This window comes from Gobio gobio (genome assembly GCF_949357685.1).
Source record: "Gobio gobio genome assembly, chromosome: 1".
Taxonomy (NCBI): domain Eukaryota; kingdom Metazoa; phylum Chordata; class Actinopteri; order Cypriniformes; family Gobionidae; genus Gobio; species Gobio gobio.
This window is the reverse complement of record NC_137097.1, coordinates 65313059-65327231: the sequence shown is the minus strand read 5'-3', so window position 1 is coordinate 65327231 and position 14173 is coordinate 65313059. Positions and strand designations below refer to the sequence as shown.

At 39.0% G+C, this 14173-nt stretch overlaps 2 protein-coding genes across 3 annotated transcripts in view; one reads left to right on the top strand and one right to left on the bottom strand.

The window, feature by feature from the left end:
• The window catches only part of slc27a1a (solute carrier family 27 member 1a), a 15869-nt gene extending 14912 nt beyond the window's left edge, over positions 1-957 (top strand). The window contains exon 13 of the mRNA XM_079835053.1: positions 79-957. Coding sequence (XP_079691179.1) covers positions 79-236 — 158 coding nt within the window. The 3' untranslated portion in view covers positions 237-957. The remainder of the gene's footprint in view (positions 1-78) is intronic.
• trim35-13 (tripartite motif containing 35-13) lies at positions 477-14173 on the bottom strand. 2 transcript variants are annotated; one of them, XM_079835130.1, is made up of 6 exons: positions 11808-12233; positions 7673-7768; positions 7362-7592; positions 7255-7277; positions 7023-7141; positions 477-4615 (listed from the first exon to the last, which is right to left on the bottom strand). In XM_079835130.1, exons 1-6 carry the CDS (start codon positions 12195-12197, stop codon positions 4080-4082), a joined length of 1395 nt encoding a protein of 464 aa, XP_079691256.1. In that variant the 5' UTR covers positions 12198-12233; the 3' UTR covers positions 477-4079. The 2 variants fall into 2 exon arrangements, with proteins under 2 accessions (XP_079691256.1, XP_079691257.1); XM_079835131.1 differs by lacking the exon at positions 11808-12233 and adding an exon at positions 13912-14173 and having other exon boundaries at positions 481-4615.

The following is a 14173-nucleotide window of genomic DNA, read 5'->3' as shown; positions in this document are numbered from 1 at the left end:
ATTAAAATGATGGTTAATCTGACTGAAAAAATTTGTGTGTATGTTGTGAACTGATTTCCTACTCTTACCCTTTCACAGGAACATTTAAAATTCAGAAGACCAGATTGCAGAGGGAAGGATACGATCCACGGCTCACAACTGACCAGATCTACTTTCTGAACTCCAGAGCAGGCCGTTATGAGCTTGTGAACGAGGAGCTGTACAGTGCTTTGGAAGAAGGCAGGATATCCCTTTAAGATAAATAAGAGAAGGCAGTCTGAATCTACCAAGTAACCCGTGACCGCAATACTGCAACAGAAACCACTCCGATTAGTTCTGCTAGTATGTAGACACTTTTTTTTTTTTTTTTTTTGCATTTACATTCTTCAAATTTATAGTATTACATCTGAAGAGGTTTCTTCGATTTGGTAGCCTACTAGAAAGCACAAGCTGTATTTTGAAAATGACAAACTGATATGCAATAGATGAGACCGTAAGAGGGAATTATTATTTTAATGTGTTATTCTTAATTGATGGTAGTGCACAGGTGATGAAACACATGTGCACTCCCGATTTAACAACCACAACAACAAAAACACAACCTCTAAAGCCAACAGGATGAAAGGTGAAACTCCACTAGCATATCTGGCTTTGACACTTGACTTATACCATTACAAACCAGCAAGTTAAATACATTTTGAGCCTGAATGATGATGATTAGTGTACATTAACGGAATTTAGATTTTTACTACTTAAACATTGTTAAAATTGCCTAACTCCAAAGTGACTTTTAGAGTGCTGAAAGAGACCGTGTCTGTGTAAACAGCCACAATAAAGTGCCTTAGATTTTATCTCTTCAAGCTTTACTCATGTGTGATGTGACAAAGTGAATGGCCTGACACTGATACATGAACAAAGACGTTTGGAAAACTAAAACAGTGTAATCACATGAATAAATAAACATTTTTACTGCATTTTACCCCTCTTTTCTGATTCTTATGTCCTGGCAGTCACATTTATTTTGTATCTCACAAAGAAATGCATGGGTCTTATTTAAATAAAGTATATAATTGCTCCTTTTTTATAAAAAGAAACAACAACAAATCAATACAAAAATATTTAAGTAATATAATTCTATTGGGCTGTCACAATATCAGATTTTCACTACATTCCTAATTTCTGACTTTAATGTCCTGACATCAATGTTTCATTTTTGTTGTATGGGTTCTATTTAAATAAAATATTCAAATATTATTAGGCCTGTCACAATATCAGATTCTCTGCGGAGACAGAGTTTGTAGCCATAACTGTCCAAATAAAGCACACAAAACAAATTTACTAGCATTTCCTGCATGCTGGGGTTTCTCGCAACACCTCTTTTTACCAAATTCAAAAAAACTCCCACAGTGGCGAGTGAAGATAGACTCTCTCTCTTCTATATCTATCAACTCCTCCAACGGGATTTTGTGTGGCAGTAGTACGTAGCTACTAGGTGAGTAACGGTTCAAATTACTCGTGGTTCGGTTTTTATCAGAGTTTTAGGGTCACAGTTTCGGTACAGCTGGTATGTGCTGTGTTCAGGGAAAAAAGGACTACTGTCAAATAAAAAATAAAGAAAATAAGAACAAACAATCTAACTACAAGCAGCAGCACAAATGAATACAATACAAAAGAGCAAATATACAAATAAAATGGTAACACTTTACAATAAGGTTCATTATTTAACATGAACTAATAATGAACTGCACTTATAGAGCATTTATTTATCTTTGTTAATGTTAATTTCAACTAATACATTATCAAAATCTTGTTAACATTAGTTAATGCACTGTGAACTAACATGAACAAACCATGAACAGCTGGATTTGTATTAACTAACATTAACACAGATTAACTAATGCTGAACAGAGGTGTTGTTCACGGTTAGTTCATGTTAACTAATGCATTAACTAGCGTTAACTAATACAACTTTATTGTAAAGTGTTACCAATTAAATAAACTGATTTTCAGGTATCTAACAGTAGTTTTCAGGCACAGAAATTGAATAATCGAATGTAAATTTGCATATAATCCTCACTGTATAACTTAAATAAAGATGAATCATTATGAAAGTTACAAAAGCTATTCAGTCAAGTGCAGAGAGGAATATTAGGCTGCTGTCACTTTAAGACATTGAACTGAACTGATCTACTGATACACTTGCTCTCCCGATTGTTTACATTCACTTAAAGGAACACGCAGACTTTTTGGGACTTTAGCTTATTCACCATATCCCCCAGAGTTAGATAAGTCTATACATACCATTCTCATCTCGGTGCGTGCCATAACTCAGTCTGACGCACCCACGCTAGCCTAGCTTAGCACAAAGACTGGAGGTAAATGGCTCCAGCTAGACTACTGCTCAATAAGTGACTAAATAACGCCAACATTTTCCTATTTACATGTTGTGATGTGTATAGTTACATCGTGTACTAAGACCAACGGAAAATGAAAAGTTGAAAAGTTTCTTGACCGATATGGCTAGGAACTATACTCTCATTCCTTCGTAATAATCATGAAACTTTTCTGCCGTACCATGAGGGCAGCGGCGCAATGATATTACACAGCGCCTGAAAATAGGCTAACTTCCGTCAACATAACCAACGTGACAACCTGCTTGCACAGAGAGCGTGCTGGGGACTATTTTCAGGCGCTGCGTAAAATGAGACGTGTGCGCTCTTCAGATGCATCTTCTCACAGCGCGTGCGAGTTCTCATTCGTGTCTTCTTGTGCTTGAATGTTTACATTGGCAAGTCTTAAATGAGTTTAGTTAAACACAGATAGCACTGTGTGTTGTTCAAGTCTCACCTGCACTCGTGCGATATCAACACCCGGGTGATGACGGCGTTAAAGGGTTACTTCAGTGATTTAGCATTAAGCTTTGTATTTAAACTGGGTCATTTATGTAGTAGAAATGTGGAATTATTTTTGAATTTGGTGCCTTCTAGACTGAGAAAAGACAAAGTGTATTTTTGTCTCATGTGGATGAAAGACAACAACTCCCAGAATGCACTTGCTTCACTGCCCTACGAGGCCACTCCGTACACCGTCGTTTTGGCTGTAGTCTTTGCCTCTGGCCAAAAAATCCTCTGATGACGCAAAATGACGATATTTGCATCATCGGAGGATTTTTTCCAGAAATAAAATGCATAATTCTCTCTCAGGGAGATATGAGAGGGGAAAGTACCATAATTTGAATATACTACCGGGTTTCTACTGATACAAAGCCTAATGCTAAATCACTGAAGTTACCCTTTAATGACAGGTCATATTACACTGTAAAAAAAATTCAGGTCTCCAATTGAAAATGTTCTAGTGAGCGATCACATCTAAATTTTTCAGTTGGCCAAATTTAATTTCTCTGAATTGATGCAATTTTAATTAAAATTCAAGAAATTCAATTTGGCCAACTGAAAATTTTAGATGTGATCGCTCACTAGAACATTTTCAATTGGAGACCTGATTTTCTTTTTACAGTGTAGAGCATACAACACTCAAATTGAACAAAGTTTACAAAGAGTGACAGTTTTGTCCACTTTTTTTAAATTAATTTTTTATCATCGCTGCATATTGGCAAGCCAGAATGCGTATCCATTGACAGAAACCAACATTAGCCTAACTCTGTTTTATGCATTATTTTCAACAAACCATATTATATATGCATTGCAAGATTTGAAGTGCAAGTGCGCGACGAACTATAGATGGAGAACGGTACGATTCGTTTTTTTTACTGAGAACCGTTACACCCCTAGCAGCAACACTACATCGATATTGTCATCGTCTTTTTTCCATTTTATGATGGGTGGACACCAGTGATGCAGGTGCAATACCGCACACACTATGTTGAAGAGTCAACCGCTGGTGTTGGATTATTTACAATATTATCATATTTTCTTTTGATTTCAGGAAAGTGTTTTGGTGAGATTCACCTTCTTGTTCAGATCATCTATCAGATTTTAAAAATCCAAGTTGAACTGAAGGTTATTTCCATAGTTTCTCAACACATGTAACATAAGAGTTGAGATGTGAGGAGAGAAATGCTGCGAGGGACCTTCTTCACGTCAGTCTGTCGTAATGGAGATGCACGCTGGCAACACTTTCAGTGGGTGTTCCTTACAGGCACTGCAGAAGTATGGGAATGCTCTCGGAGTGATGATATCCGTGTAGGTGAATAAGGGCGTCCTCTCTCGTGGGTCGTAGAAAGTCACCCTGGACCTGTTCATGTCCAGAACGACTCTCACCACCTGCGGCTCCTTAATCATAGTGATTGGGGACCATGGGGCAGTACAGGCTTTATACTCTCCGTTTCGTAGCCTAATGGTCCAGAATCCCTCTGCGGGGGTCAGCACGTGCTTTCCCTTCCGGTCGATGGATCCGCTTGCAACTCCGATGACCCAGTAGGTGTTGTTTTTGACCTCCACGTCCCAGCTGTGTCGCCCGGAGCTGAAGACCTCGTAGGCCAGCACCTCGGCGCCTACATTGAAACGCTCAGGGTTTTCTGGGAGTTTAAACGTCTGCGAGCAGCACTGCAATGTAGTCAGATCCTCTGACAGGACGAAGCAGCTGGCCGCGGTGTTTGGATCGAGGGTCACTGGAGCTGCAGCAAAGCAATTGTTTGAAAGGTGAATGTTACTGGGAAACCAAATCTCTAGTCCCACTCACACTAGGTGGAAAAGAATTAATGGTCCCACTTTATATTAGGTGGCCTTAAGTTTAAGGGTAAAGTTAGGGACAGGTGTGGTGGTGTGGGTAAGTTTAAGGGTAAAGTTAGGGACAGGTGTGGTGGTATGGGTAAGTTTAAGGGTAAAGTTAGGGACAGGTGTGGTGGTGTGGGTAAGTTTAAGGGTAAAGTTAGGGACAGGTGTGGTGGTATGGGTAAGTTTAAGGGTAAAGTTATGGACAGGTGTGGTGGTGTGGGTAAGTTTAAGGGTAAAGTTAGGGACAGGTGTGGTGGTGTGGGTAAGTTTAATGGTAAAGTTAGGGACAGGTGTGGTGGTATGGGTAAGTTTAAGGGTAAAGTTAGGGACAGGTGTGGTGGTGTGGGTAAGATTAAGGGTAAAGTTAGGGACAGGTGTGGTGGTGGTATGGGTAAGTTTAAGGGTAAAGTTAGGGACAGGTGTGGTGGGATGGGTAAGTTTAAGGGTAAAGTTAGGGACAGGTGTGGTGGTATGGGTAAGTTTAAGGGTAAAGTTAGGGACAGGTGTGGTGGTGTGGGTAAGTTTAAGGGTAAAGTTAGGGACAGGTGTGGTGGTGTGGGTAAGTTTAAGGGTAAAGTTAGGGACAGGTGTGGTGGTGTGGGTAAGTTTAAGGGTAAAGTTAGGGACAGGTGTGGTGGTATGGGTAAGTTTAAGGGTAAAGTTAGGGACAGGTGTGGTGGTATGGGTAAGTTTAAGGGTAAAGTTAGGGACAGGTGTGGTGGTGTGGGTAAGTTTAAGGGTAAAGTTAGGGACAGGTGTGGTGGTGTGGGTAAGTTTAAGGGTAAAGTTAGGGACAGGTGTGGTGGTATGGGTAAGTTTAAGGGTAAAGTTAGGGACAGGTGTGGTGGTGTGGGTAAGTTTAAGGGTAAAGTTAGGGACAGGTGTGGTGGTATGGGTCAGTTTAAGGGTAGTTAGGGACAGGTGTGGTGGTATGGGTAAGTTTAAGGGTAGAGTTAGGGACAGGAGTGGTGGTATGGGTAAGTTTAAGGGTAAAGTTAAGGACAGGTGTGGTGGTATGGGTAAGTTTAAGGGTAAAGTTAAGGACAGGTGTGGTGGTGTGGGTAAGTTTAAGGGTAGGGTTAGGGACAGGTGTGGTGGTGTGGGTAAGTTTAAGGGTAAAGTTAGGGACAGGTGTGGTGGTATGGGTAAGTTTAAGGGTAAAGTTAAGGACAGGTGTGGTGGTGTGGGTAAGTTTAAGGGTAAAGTTAAGGACAGGTGTGGTGGTGTGGGTAAGTTTAAGGGTAAAGTTAGGGACAGGTGTGGTGGTGTGGGTAAGTTTAAGGGTAAAGTTAGGGACAGGTGAGGTGGTATGGGTAAGTTTAAGGGTAAAGTTAGGGACAGGTGTGGTGGTGTGGGTAAGTTTAAGGGTAAAGTTAGGGACAGGTGTGGTGGTGTGGGTAGGTTTAAGGGTAAAGTTAGGGACAGGTGTGGTGGTATGGGTAAGTTTAAGGGTAAAGTTAGGGACAGGTGTGGTGGTATGGGTAAGTTTAAGGGTAAAGTTTCTCACCTTGTTTTTAGGAATAAAAGGTTAAACCATGCAAATGATTTGTAAAAAAAAACATTTAGAATATAGATAGGAATAAAACTATGTTACACAAAATTCATGTTATATTAGACCAAAATTCTTCAGACACATTGACCTGACCATGTTTTGCTTGAGTGTTTTTTCTTTAATTGCGAATGTGACCTTTTACACCACAGACTGAACAAAATTAAACATTGCTTGGTCATTGGTTGACCTACAATAAATTGGTATTATCTAATTGTGTACTTAAATTTAACAGCGGATTGGTTACATTACATACCTTTCTATCAAAGTTATCTTACATTATCAAGATGAATTTGTTCTGACACATATTAACTCTGAGTTCTTGTCAGATTTTATTAGCATTTTCTAAATTATAGCGAATAAACTGTGATAATGTGAGAACATGTTGAAGGTGTCTGAATAGATTTTGGTTTGACTGTGTAAATAAGCAAAGATATACAAAGTGAAAGAGAACAAATTTGGTATTTTGATACATGCGGAGACTCCAAAGGGACATGGTGATGGAAAAAATATGAGAATATTACAATGCTTTAGCATTCTCTTGCAAAAGTTTTGAAATGTTTGCGTTCCCCTGAGAAACTTTGTGTTCGCCAACTTCGCCCACAACTTTCTTTGCTAGGGAACACAAAGTTTCTCGGGGAACGCAAACATTTGGCAAGCGAACCCAAAAGCATTGACTTCTAATTTTCTTCCAATCTCTTTTTTCCCCCCATCACCATGTCCCTTTAGGGGGGACATAATTTACATAATTTACTCACTATATTGAATGATTTCCTTCATTCTCTCCCAGACTTTAAACTTTAATGAGCCCAGGTGTTTGGCAATGTCAAGCAGTGAGCCTGTTATCATCTCTGGACCCTGGGGAACCCGCCAGGTTCTGTCAATACAGCAAAGAATACAGCGTTATCCTGGGTCTAGCTCACAGAGCAAATTATACTTGCTTAGATGGAAAAGTTGAAATGAAATTGATAACTGCGAAAGGATTTGTACCTCTTCATGGTGTCCTTATAATTCTAGACGAAACAAAAAGAAAAGCAGATGACAAAAAGTGAATTGTATATGTGTTGTGTTTCTATCATTCCTTTACGGATGTTCACCTTGAGGAACGGTATATCCTGAGATCTCATCTCCTCTTCAACACATCTTATAGTGTTGCTAAGTGAAGTGATGTCATTCTTCAAATCTTCAATCTTATCGTTCATCATCTGCCTCTTCTGATCCTTCTCTTGCTTTAGCATGGAAAGCCTGGATGCTTCCTCATCTCGCAGAAACTGGTGCAGCGCCTCAAACTCCTCTCGTATCCGCCTCTCGGTGTTCTCGGCCTGACTCTGTAATGAGAATGTTATCGTTTACTTTTTCTGAAGGGGAGAATTCATTGACTCCTATAATTGTTTCAAAATTAAAATACCTTAATATGCTCTATTGTTTGCTCACAAGTGAGTTCTGCTTTTCGGAAGAGCTTCAGCTTTTCCTGAAGTGGTTTCAAAGCATTTTTGAGTTCTTCCTAGAGTGAATAAAACGATAACACAGAAAGAATGAGTAATTACAAGATGTGCCCATACTCTGAAACATACCCATTTACTTAGAGGCCCAGACTTTTCATCCACAAGAAGAATGGACCATAACCACATTGTTGCCTTAACCCTTAAATGCATGATTGTTTCGCCAATCATTATTACATATTCAGGTCTTTAGCGACCCGGATCTATACGGATTGATCTTTACCTGTCATGATAACTCTCTTGATATTAGAGTAATGACAAGAATAATAAAGTAAAGCATATTTTGTTACCTCTTGGAGCTTGGAAAGGTTCAGTTTGAGCAGATGTTTTATACCATCATCACTGTCCTCCTCAGAGCTCATTTCCCAGTACATTCAGCATCTGGCTCATATTTGGGATCTCAAAACTATCCTTTTGAACATCTTCGAAATCAATATTTTGATTGCTGACATCTTCTCCAGATCCACCTTCAAGTGACAGTGACACTAATATTTGATTGCGTTCAGTTCATGCTCTGCAGTAAACCACTGAGCCATTTCAAGTTTTGCTGATGATTCTTCCTATTCTTTTGTTTTCTGCCTGCGGTAACTATGAGTGAAACATCACTTCATCATTGTGTGTCAGACATTGTGGAATAAAGATGAATTGCACTTATTCAGTCATCAAAGATTCAATGTTGTGCAGAAAAAAATATATACGTACACTCTTACACATATCAGGTCTCACGGATGTATGCAGACAGGAACAAATAGAGGAATCGGAAGATCCAAAATCAAACAAACTTTTCACTTCAGTTCACTGGAATATGCAGATAGTCAACAGAAACACACACATAGCATGACGGTGATCGGGCCAAGACTGAGTGAACAAGAGGAACTTAAATAGCAGACAGAAACAAGATAATTAACTAAACAGCTGAACAGAACAGCTGAATAGAACAGAACTAGGTAACCAAAGGTAGGGCGGGACACTAAAGACCTATTCGGACGGTAATTGTTTCTGGTGGGGTCATAAGGTATTTTCATCATTTACAGGGGCTAGTCAGTGATTTTATTGCGTCCGAATCCAGAATGTCAGTGTTTTTCTCCAACCACCCGTGTAAAAATCCCAGGCCGAATTACCTACTGTTTTTTGACAAACACCAAGGTCGTGTGGTAATTTAATTGCCAAGAGTAAATTGAATTTACAAGAGCAATAGCAATTATAGCCTATATGTTAAAATCACCAAGCAGCATTATGTTTACCTCATGTAAATAAGAGGCTGTATTAACTAATTTCCGCTCATTTCCATGTGGAATAAAATGACATCCTTTATTTTGAGATAAAATACAAAACAGAAAACCATTTTAACTATAATGTGCGTCTGTATATCTTCCTATTTTTAAACAGACTTATTAAATGATAATTAGGATATTATTTTCCTATTATACCAAGCTTATGACATTTTATTTACAGCATACAATCATGTTATTGACCACGTGAGCAGCCAACCCGATCTCACGGCAATTCGTACATATTTTACGAGGTGGCTAATTCGTACGAATTTGTACGACCTCACTCGTACGAATGTGTACGATTTTTGCTAATTGGTACGTATTTGACGAGTTGACAAATATGAATTCTTACGAATTACCTACCTCAAACCCCGCCCCTAAACCTACCCGTCACTGGGGTTTAGACAAAACGTACAAATTCGTACGAGTGAGGTCGTACAAATTCGTACGAATTAACCACCTCGTAAAATATGTACGAATTGGTCGTGAGATAGCGTTGGAGCAGCGCGTTCCCAGGTGCGCAGGATCACAAAACGCGCCACCGTAAATAAATCCCCATCCGAAGGCACGAGTTTTAGCACTTAGGTGGCATGCAAATTTATTTTTACGGACGTCCACTTGAGAAATAATTACTGTCCGAATTGGGCTATAGACAAAGGAACATGTGACAGAATCAAAACACAACAGAAAGACCAAAACAGACACATGAGCGACCCTATACAATTTTTTTAGAAAAAAAAAAAAAAAATTTGGGAAAATGGGCATTCTTTTACAATATTTTTTTTTTCTTTTTATATTATTTATAATGAATTGGGGAATGCTAAGAACGTTGATGTCTAACTTTAAAAAATATATGAGGAGGAGGGTAGTGAATGACGTCCTGCATGGGTCACTAAAGACCCGAGGTATGTGTTTAAGGGTTAACTTCTAATCTATACAACTTTTGTTGTACAACATGTTTTTTAATGATGTAATGTACATTTATACACTCTAAAAAAATTGGGCTATATGGCACTAAAAAGTGGTTCTTGGCTCATAATCATAGGGGAACTTCTTTAAGTGCTGTTTAGCTCCAATCTTGGTGCTTCAGCGGTTCTTCGCCAGTTCTTCACCGGATCTTTGGCTAAGGTGCTATATAACAGGGTTTTTCAAACTGGGGTTCTAAGGTTCTAAGGGGTCCCCAGAAAATTTCAGAGAATAAAAAGACAAAGCAAAAATGGATAAAGTCTAACGAAAATTCAAACTGTTTCATTTCTAAATGTTTCTCTCTTTTCTTGCCGTATACATATTTTCCATAATTGTATATATTTGCTTTGTATCTTTAGAAAGTTTTTCTCACTATAGTCCTCTTTATCTCACTCACTGGGGTCTCACTTAACGCAGTACGTAAGCTGCTTACATACATTTATTTTTAAAGTTGCTTACACAAATCATTTTTAATTGAAAATGTTCTTCAGGTTTATACATCCAACATTAAGTATAATAAGCTAATTTAAGTTTGGAAACAATATGTTGTATTTATAATGTCATTCTTACTACTTATCTAACAGTCTAACTGTTTTTTCATAGGCTACATAAAATATATAGATGGATTTTAGAAATTGGGTCCCTCATAAAAGGTTCATCATATTTGGGGGTCCTTGGCATCATAAAGTTTGAAAACCCCTGCTATATAGCACCGCTACCGTATACAGAACATGTTAAGATATGGTGCTATATAGCACCAAAAGTGGTCCCCTGTGATTACGACCAAGAACCACTTTTAGTGCCATATAGCACCATTTTTCTTTAGAGTGTAACATTATACTGTTACTTTAACATATGGAAATGCAATAGTGGAGAAATTTACCCTGTCTAAAGAAGTTTACCCTGCTATAGGGGTAAAATGGGCTTTTGACATCACAACAAGATGTTGGGGGCTCAAGGAAAGCAGTCTACATATGAAGCTTTAACTGTAAAAATGAAGCTCTGACTGATTTAAAATCATAAGCGTAACCATTAACTTTACCTGTGCGCTGGGTAGCTGAATTAGAGATACTATAAAACCACACTCATTCAGGGGTGTGCGTTTATTACATGATGCATTATACACAGATCAGTTAAATTATAACATTTGCCCTCTTTAATTCGGTTAAACTGAATATACAAACTACAAAGTACTTTGCTGAAAATATCCACAAATTAACACTGGAATAGGAAAGTTGTGTTGACTACTATAATGTGCACATCCCTCTGACCCCCTTAAGGCCACTGTGCAAGCATCCGGGTTGTATGGCCAAGTTGAAATGATAAGAAATCAAATTAAAATTCTGAAGAATGTGAAGTTGCAGTACCATAAGTGAAACAAGATACCATAATATCTTGCTTTCCTTTTTTTAAGTGTGGGGTGATAAAAGAGGTCCTAATACATCCCTGGTCTAGACCTTAATAGATTTTTAGATTCTTTTGAGGAGATACTATACTTTCATCAACTCTAAACTGAGCACATGGGCATCTGGTTTCAGCCATACCAGGAGGCCTCATCCCTAGCATGAACTTACCACTATTAATAGTCTGATAATAAACCCTAGCCAAGAATCCATAAATAACTATTTCTGAGGTCCCAAAGAGAAAAGATGGTTGTCCGAATGGTTATTCTCATAAAATGTTTCCGTCTTGTCCTTGAATTGACGGTGCAATTGTTGAAGATATACATTGGAATCGACACTGCCTGTAAACAAATGTCAAACATAGATGCAGACAACCATGATTCTGTATGCAGACATACCTTACAGTCGTGTGAAGCTTCATTTAAGGGATATAACCTGTGGCCCTGGTGGTTGGCTGACGACTTGCATTTGCTGCAAGTGGGTTCCAGGTCCTCCAAACAAAACAGCATCAAGGTCTCACCATGCTCCTTGCATGAAAGAGGGTCATTTTTGCAGCGCTCCAGAAAGCCCTCGCAGGTTTTCTCAAGCATGGTGTTGACCATGAGCTCCCCCATAGATGATGGCTGACAGCAAAGAGGGCATTCGCAAGATCCTCCACCATTCCACAGGTTCTCCAGGCAAAGTTTACAAAAGCGATGTCTGCAAAGCAGCACCACAGGCTTTTGCAGGATACTTCCACAGATGGGGCATGACAGGTCGTCTGCAAGATGTGATTGCCTGGTGGCCATTGCTCATTTGAGCCCTTCATTGCCCAGATGGAGATCACAAGGGGATACTATACCTCCCCTCCCATTTAAAGATTACCCTTTGGGGATCGGCCTTTTGATTGGCTCCGGTATTCACTCAGAGTATACATCACAGGGTTAGATCTAGGCTGACACATGATATCTTCTGACGAATGCCTAAACAACAAACATTATGTAACATCAAGCTCTGGAGAGCGATTTGATCCTGGCACTGACGCAAGAGGCAATATGTTAAGACTTTCTCATTCCATTGGAGAAGATAATATGTGCCGCCATTCAAGAAAAATTTAAACACAGGAGAAAAAAATACTGTCCAGAAGCTTGGACTATGGAAGTAGGCTTAGAAAAAAAAATGAAATTCAGTGCTGTGAAAAAGTTTCTGCCCCCGTCTGATTTTTCCATATTTTACATTGAATGTCTTCCGATCTTTAACCAAAACCCTTCCATGAACCTTCATGAACAACCATGCAATAAGATCAATATTTCATGCATTCATTAAAGAAAGCATTATAAATTCAGCACTATTTAAAGTCAATGCTGCTAATGGAGGTAACCAGTATCTGGTTGCACCCCCATTAGCAGCAATAAATGCAACCAAATGTTTCCTGTAGTTATTTATATGGAGGAATTTTGTCCCACCCCTCCTTCCAGAATTGCTTCAGCTCAGTGTTCAAACGTAAACTGTGTATTTCAGATCCTGCCACAGCATTTCATTGGGGCTTAAGTCTGGACTGTGACTAGACCTTCTCAAAAGTTTTGTTTTCTTTAGGAATCACTGTTTTGGAGCACGATCCAGAAAATTCTCAGAATTCATAGTTCTTTCGCTAATGCCAAGATGTCCAGTTCCTGATGCAGCAAAATCTTGCCAAACTATCACACAAGTACCACCGTTTTTGACTGGCTATTTTTAGGCCAGAGAGGCTTGTAGATCTTAAGATGGTGCTCTGGGGTTCTTGGTTACTCCTGGATAATTTTGCTAAAGATTTTGGCAGGACAACTGTTCCTTGGAAGATGAGCTATAAACTAACAGCTTAACTATTCCAAGCCATATACATTTGGATAATATGTCTCTGATTGTGCTTTAGTGGAGCCTTTAAAGCATTATGGTACATTAACGTGACAACGATGTACAAAAAAAGGAAACGTTTTTCCCTTTCCTTTTTTCGCGTACAGACATCAACATTGTTAAAATGATCTCCGTTCACACAGATCTGCGAAAATGACTAAAAATTGTATTATTCATGCCAGGCCTGTAGTTGGCAATGTCAATTTGTAAAGAAACACTACGTGCCTTTAGACTGAAAACGTAGCATGCATGTTTTTAGTTGAGAACAGTGTAGTGTAAATTGTGCCCCTAAAAAATGTATTTATAACGTTTTCACCATCAGACTCCATCTATATACGCCTACAATCCATAATGAAATCTGACCATGTACAATGTTAATGTGCACAAACTCAGAAATTCAAACAAGGGGCAAATACTTTTTCCCAGAACAGTAATTACCAGTAAATATGTATAAAGACAATCCCTTTAGACAATTGAATACGGTTGCTGGGAGGATTGAGAGGATTTTGCTGATTAAAAGATCGGGTTACACAAGATAATTCATTTTGATTACTGATTATTTTCATGCATTGCTCTTCAGGGTAAGCTTGAATACTCTAATGCAGTTTTTGTTATATCTCTATTTAATACCTTTATTCTTTGCTCCCTGCACTTTCTGAGTTGGGATCCAGAGGCCTCTTGTCTGCAGAAGGGACATTGCGTCTCCCAAAACTGCTGACAGCAAATTTCACAGAAGCAGCACCCGCATGAAATACAGGAGAGGACCACTGGAACGCTGAACACTTCCCCACACGCTGAACAAGAAGGGTCTTCCTCTAAGAACAGTGGATTAACCTCCATTTACTCTCTTGATATTAGCTAAACTGATTGTGTCTTCCGTCCTAACTGGTAT

Excerpts from the sequence above, each read along its gene's own strand:
- trim35-13 (XM_079835130.1), bottom strand. The coding sequence starts at position 12,197 with ATGGCCACCAGGCAATCACATCTTGCAGACGACCTGTCATGCCCCATC. Across the intron at positions 7,769-11,807 it reads AAGCTTCACACGACTGTAAG|GAAGAACTCAAAAATGCTTT; the intron begins GTATGTCTGCAT and ends TATTCACTCTAG. Across the intron at positions 7,593-7,672 it reads AAACAATAGAGCATATTAAG|AGTCAGGCCGAGAACACCGA; the intron begins GTATTTTAATTT and ends TTCTCATTACAG.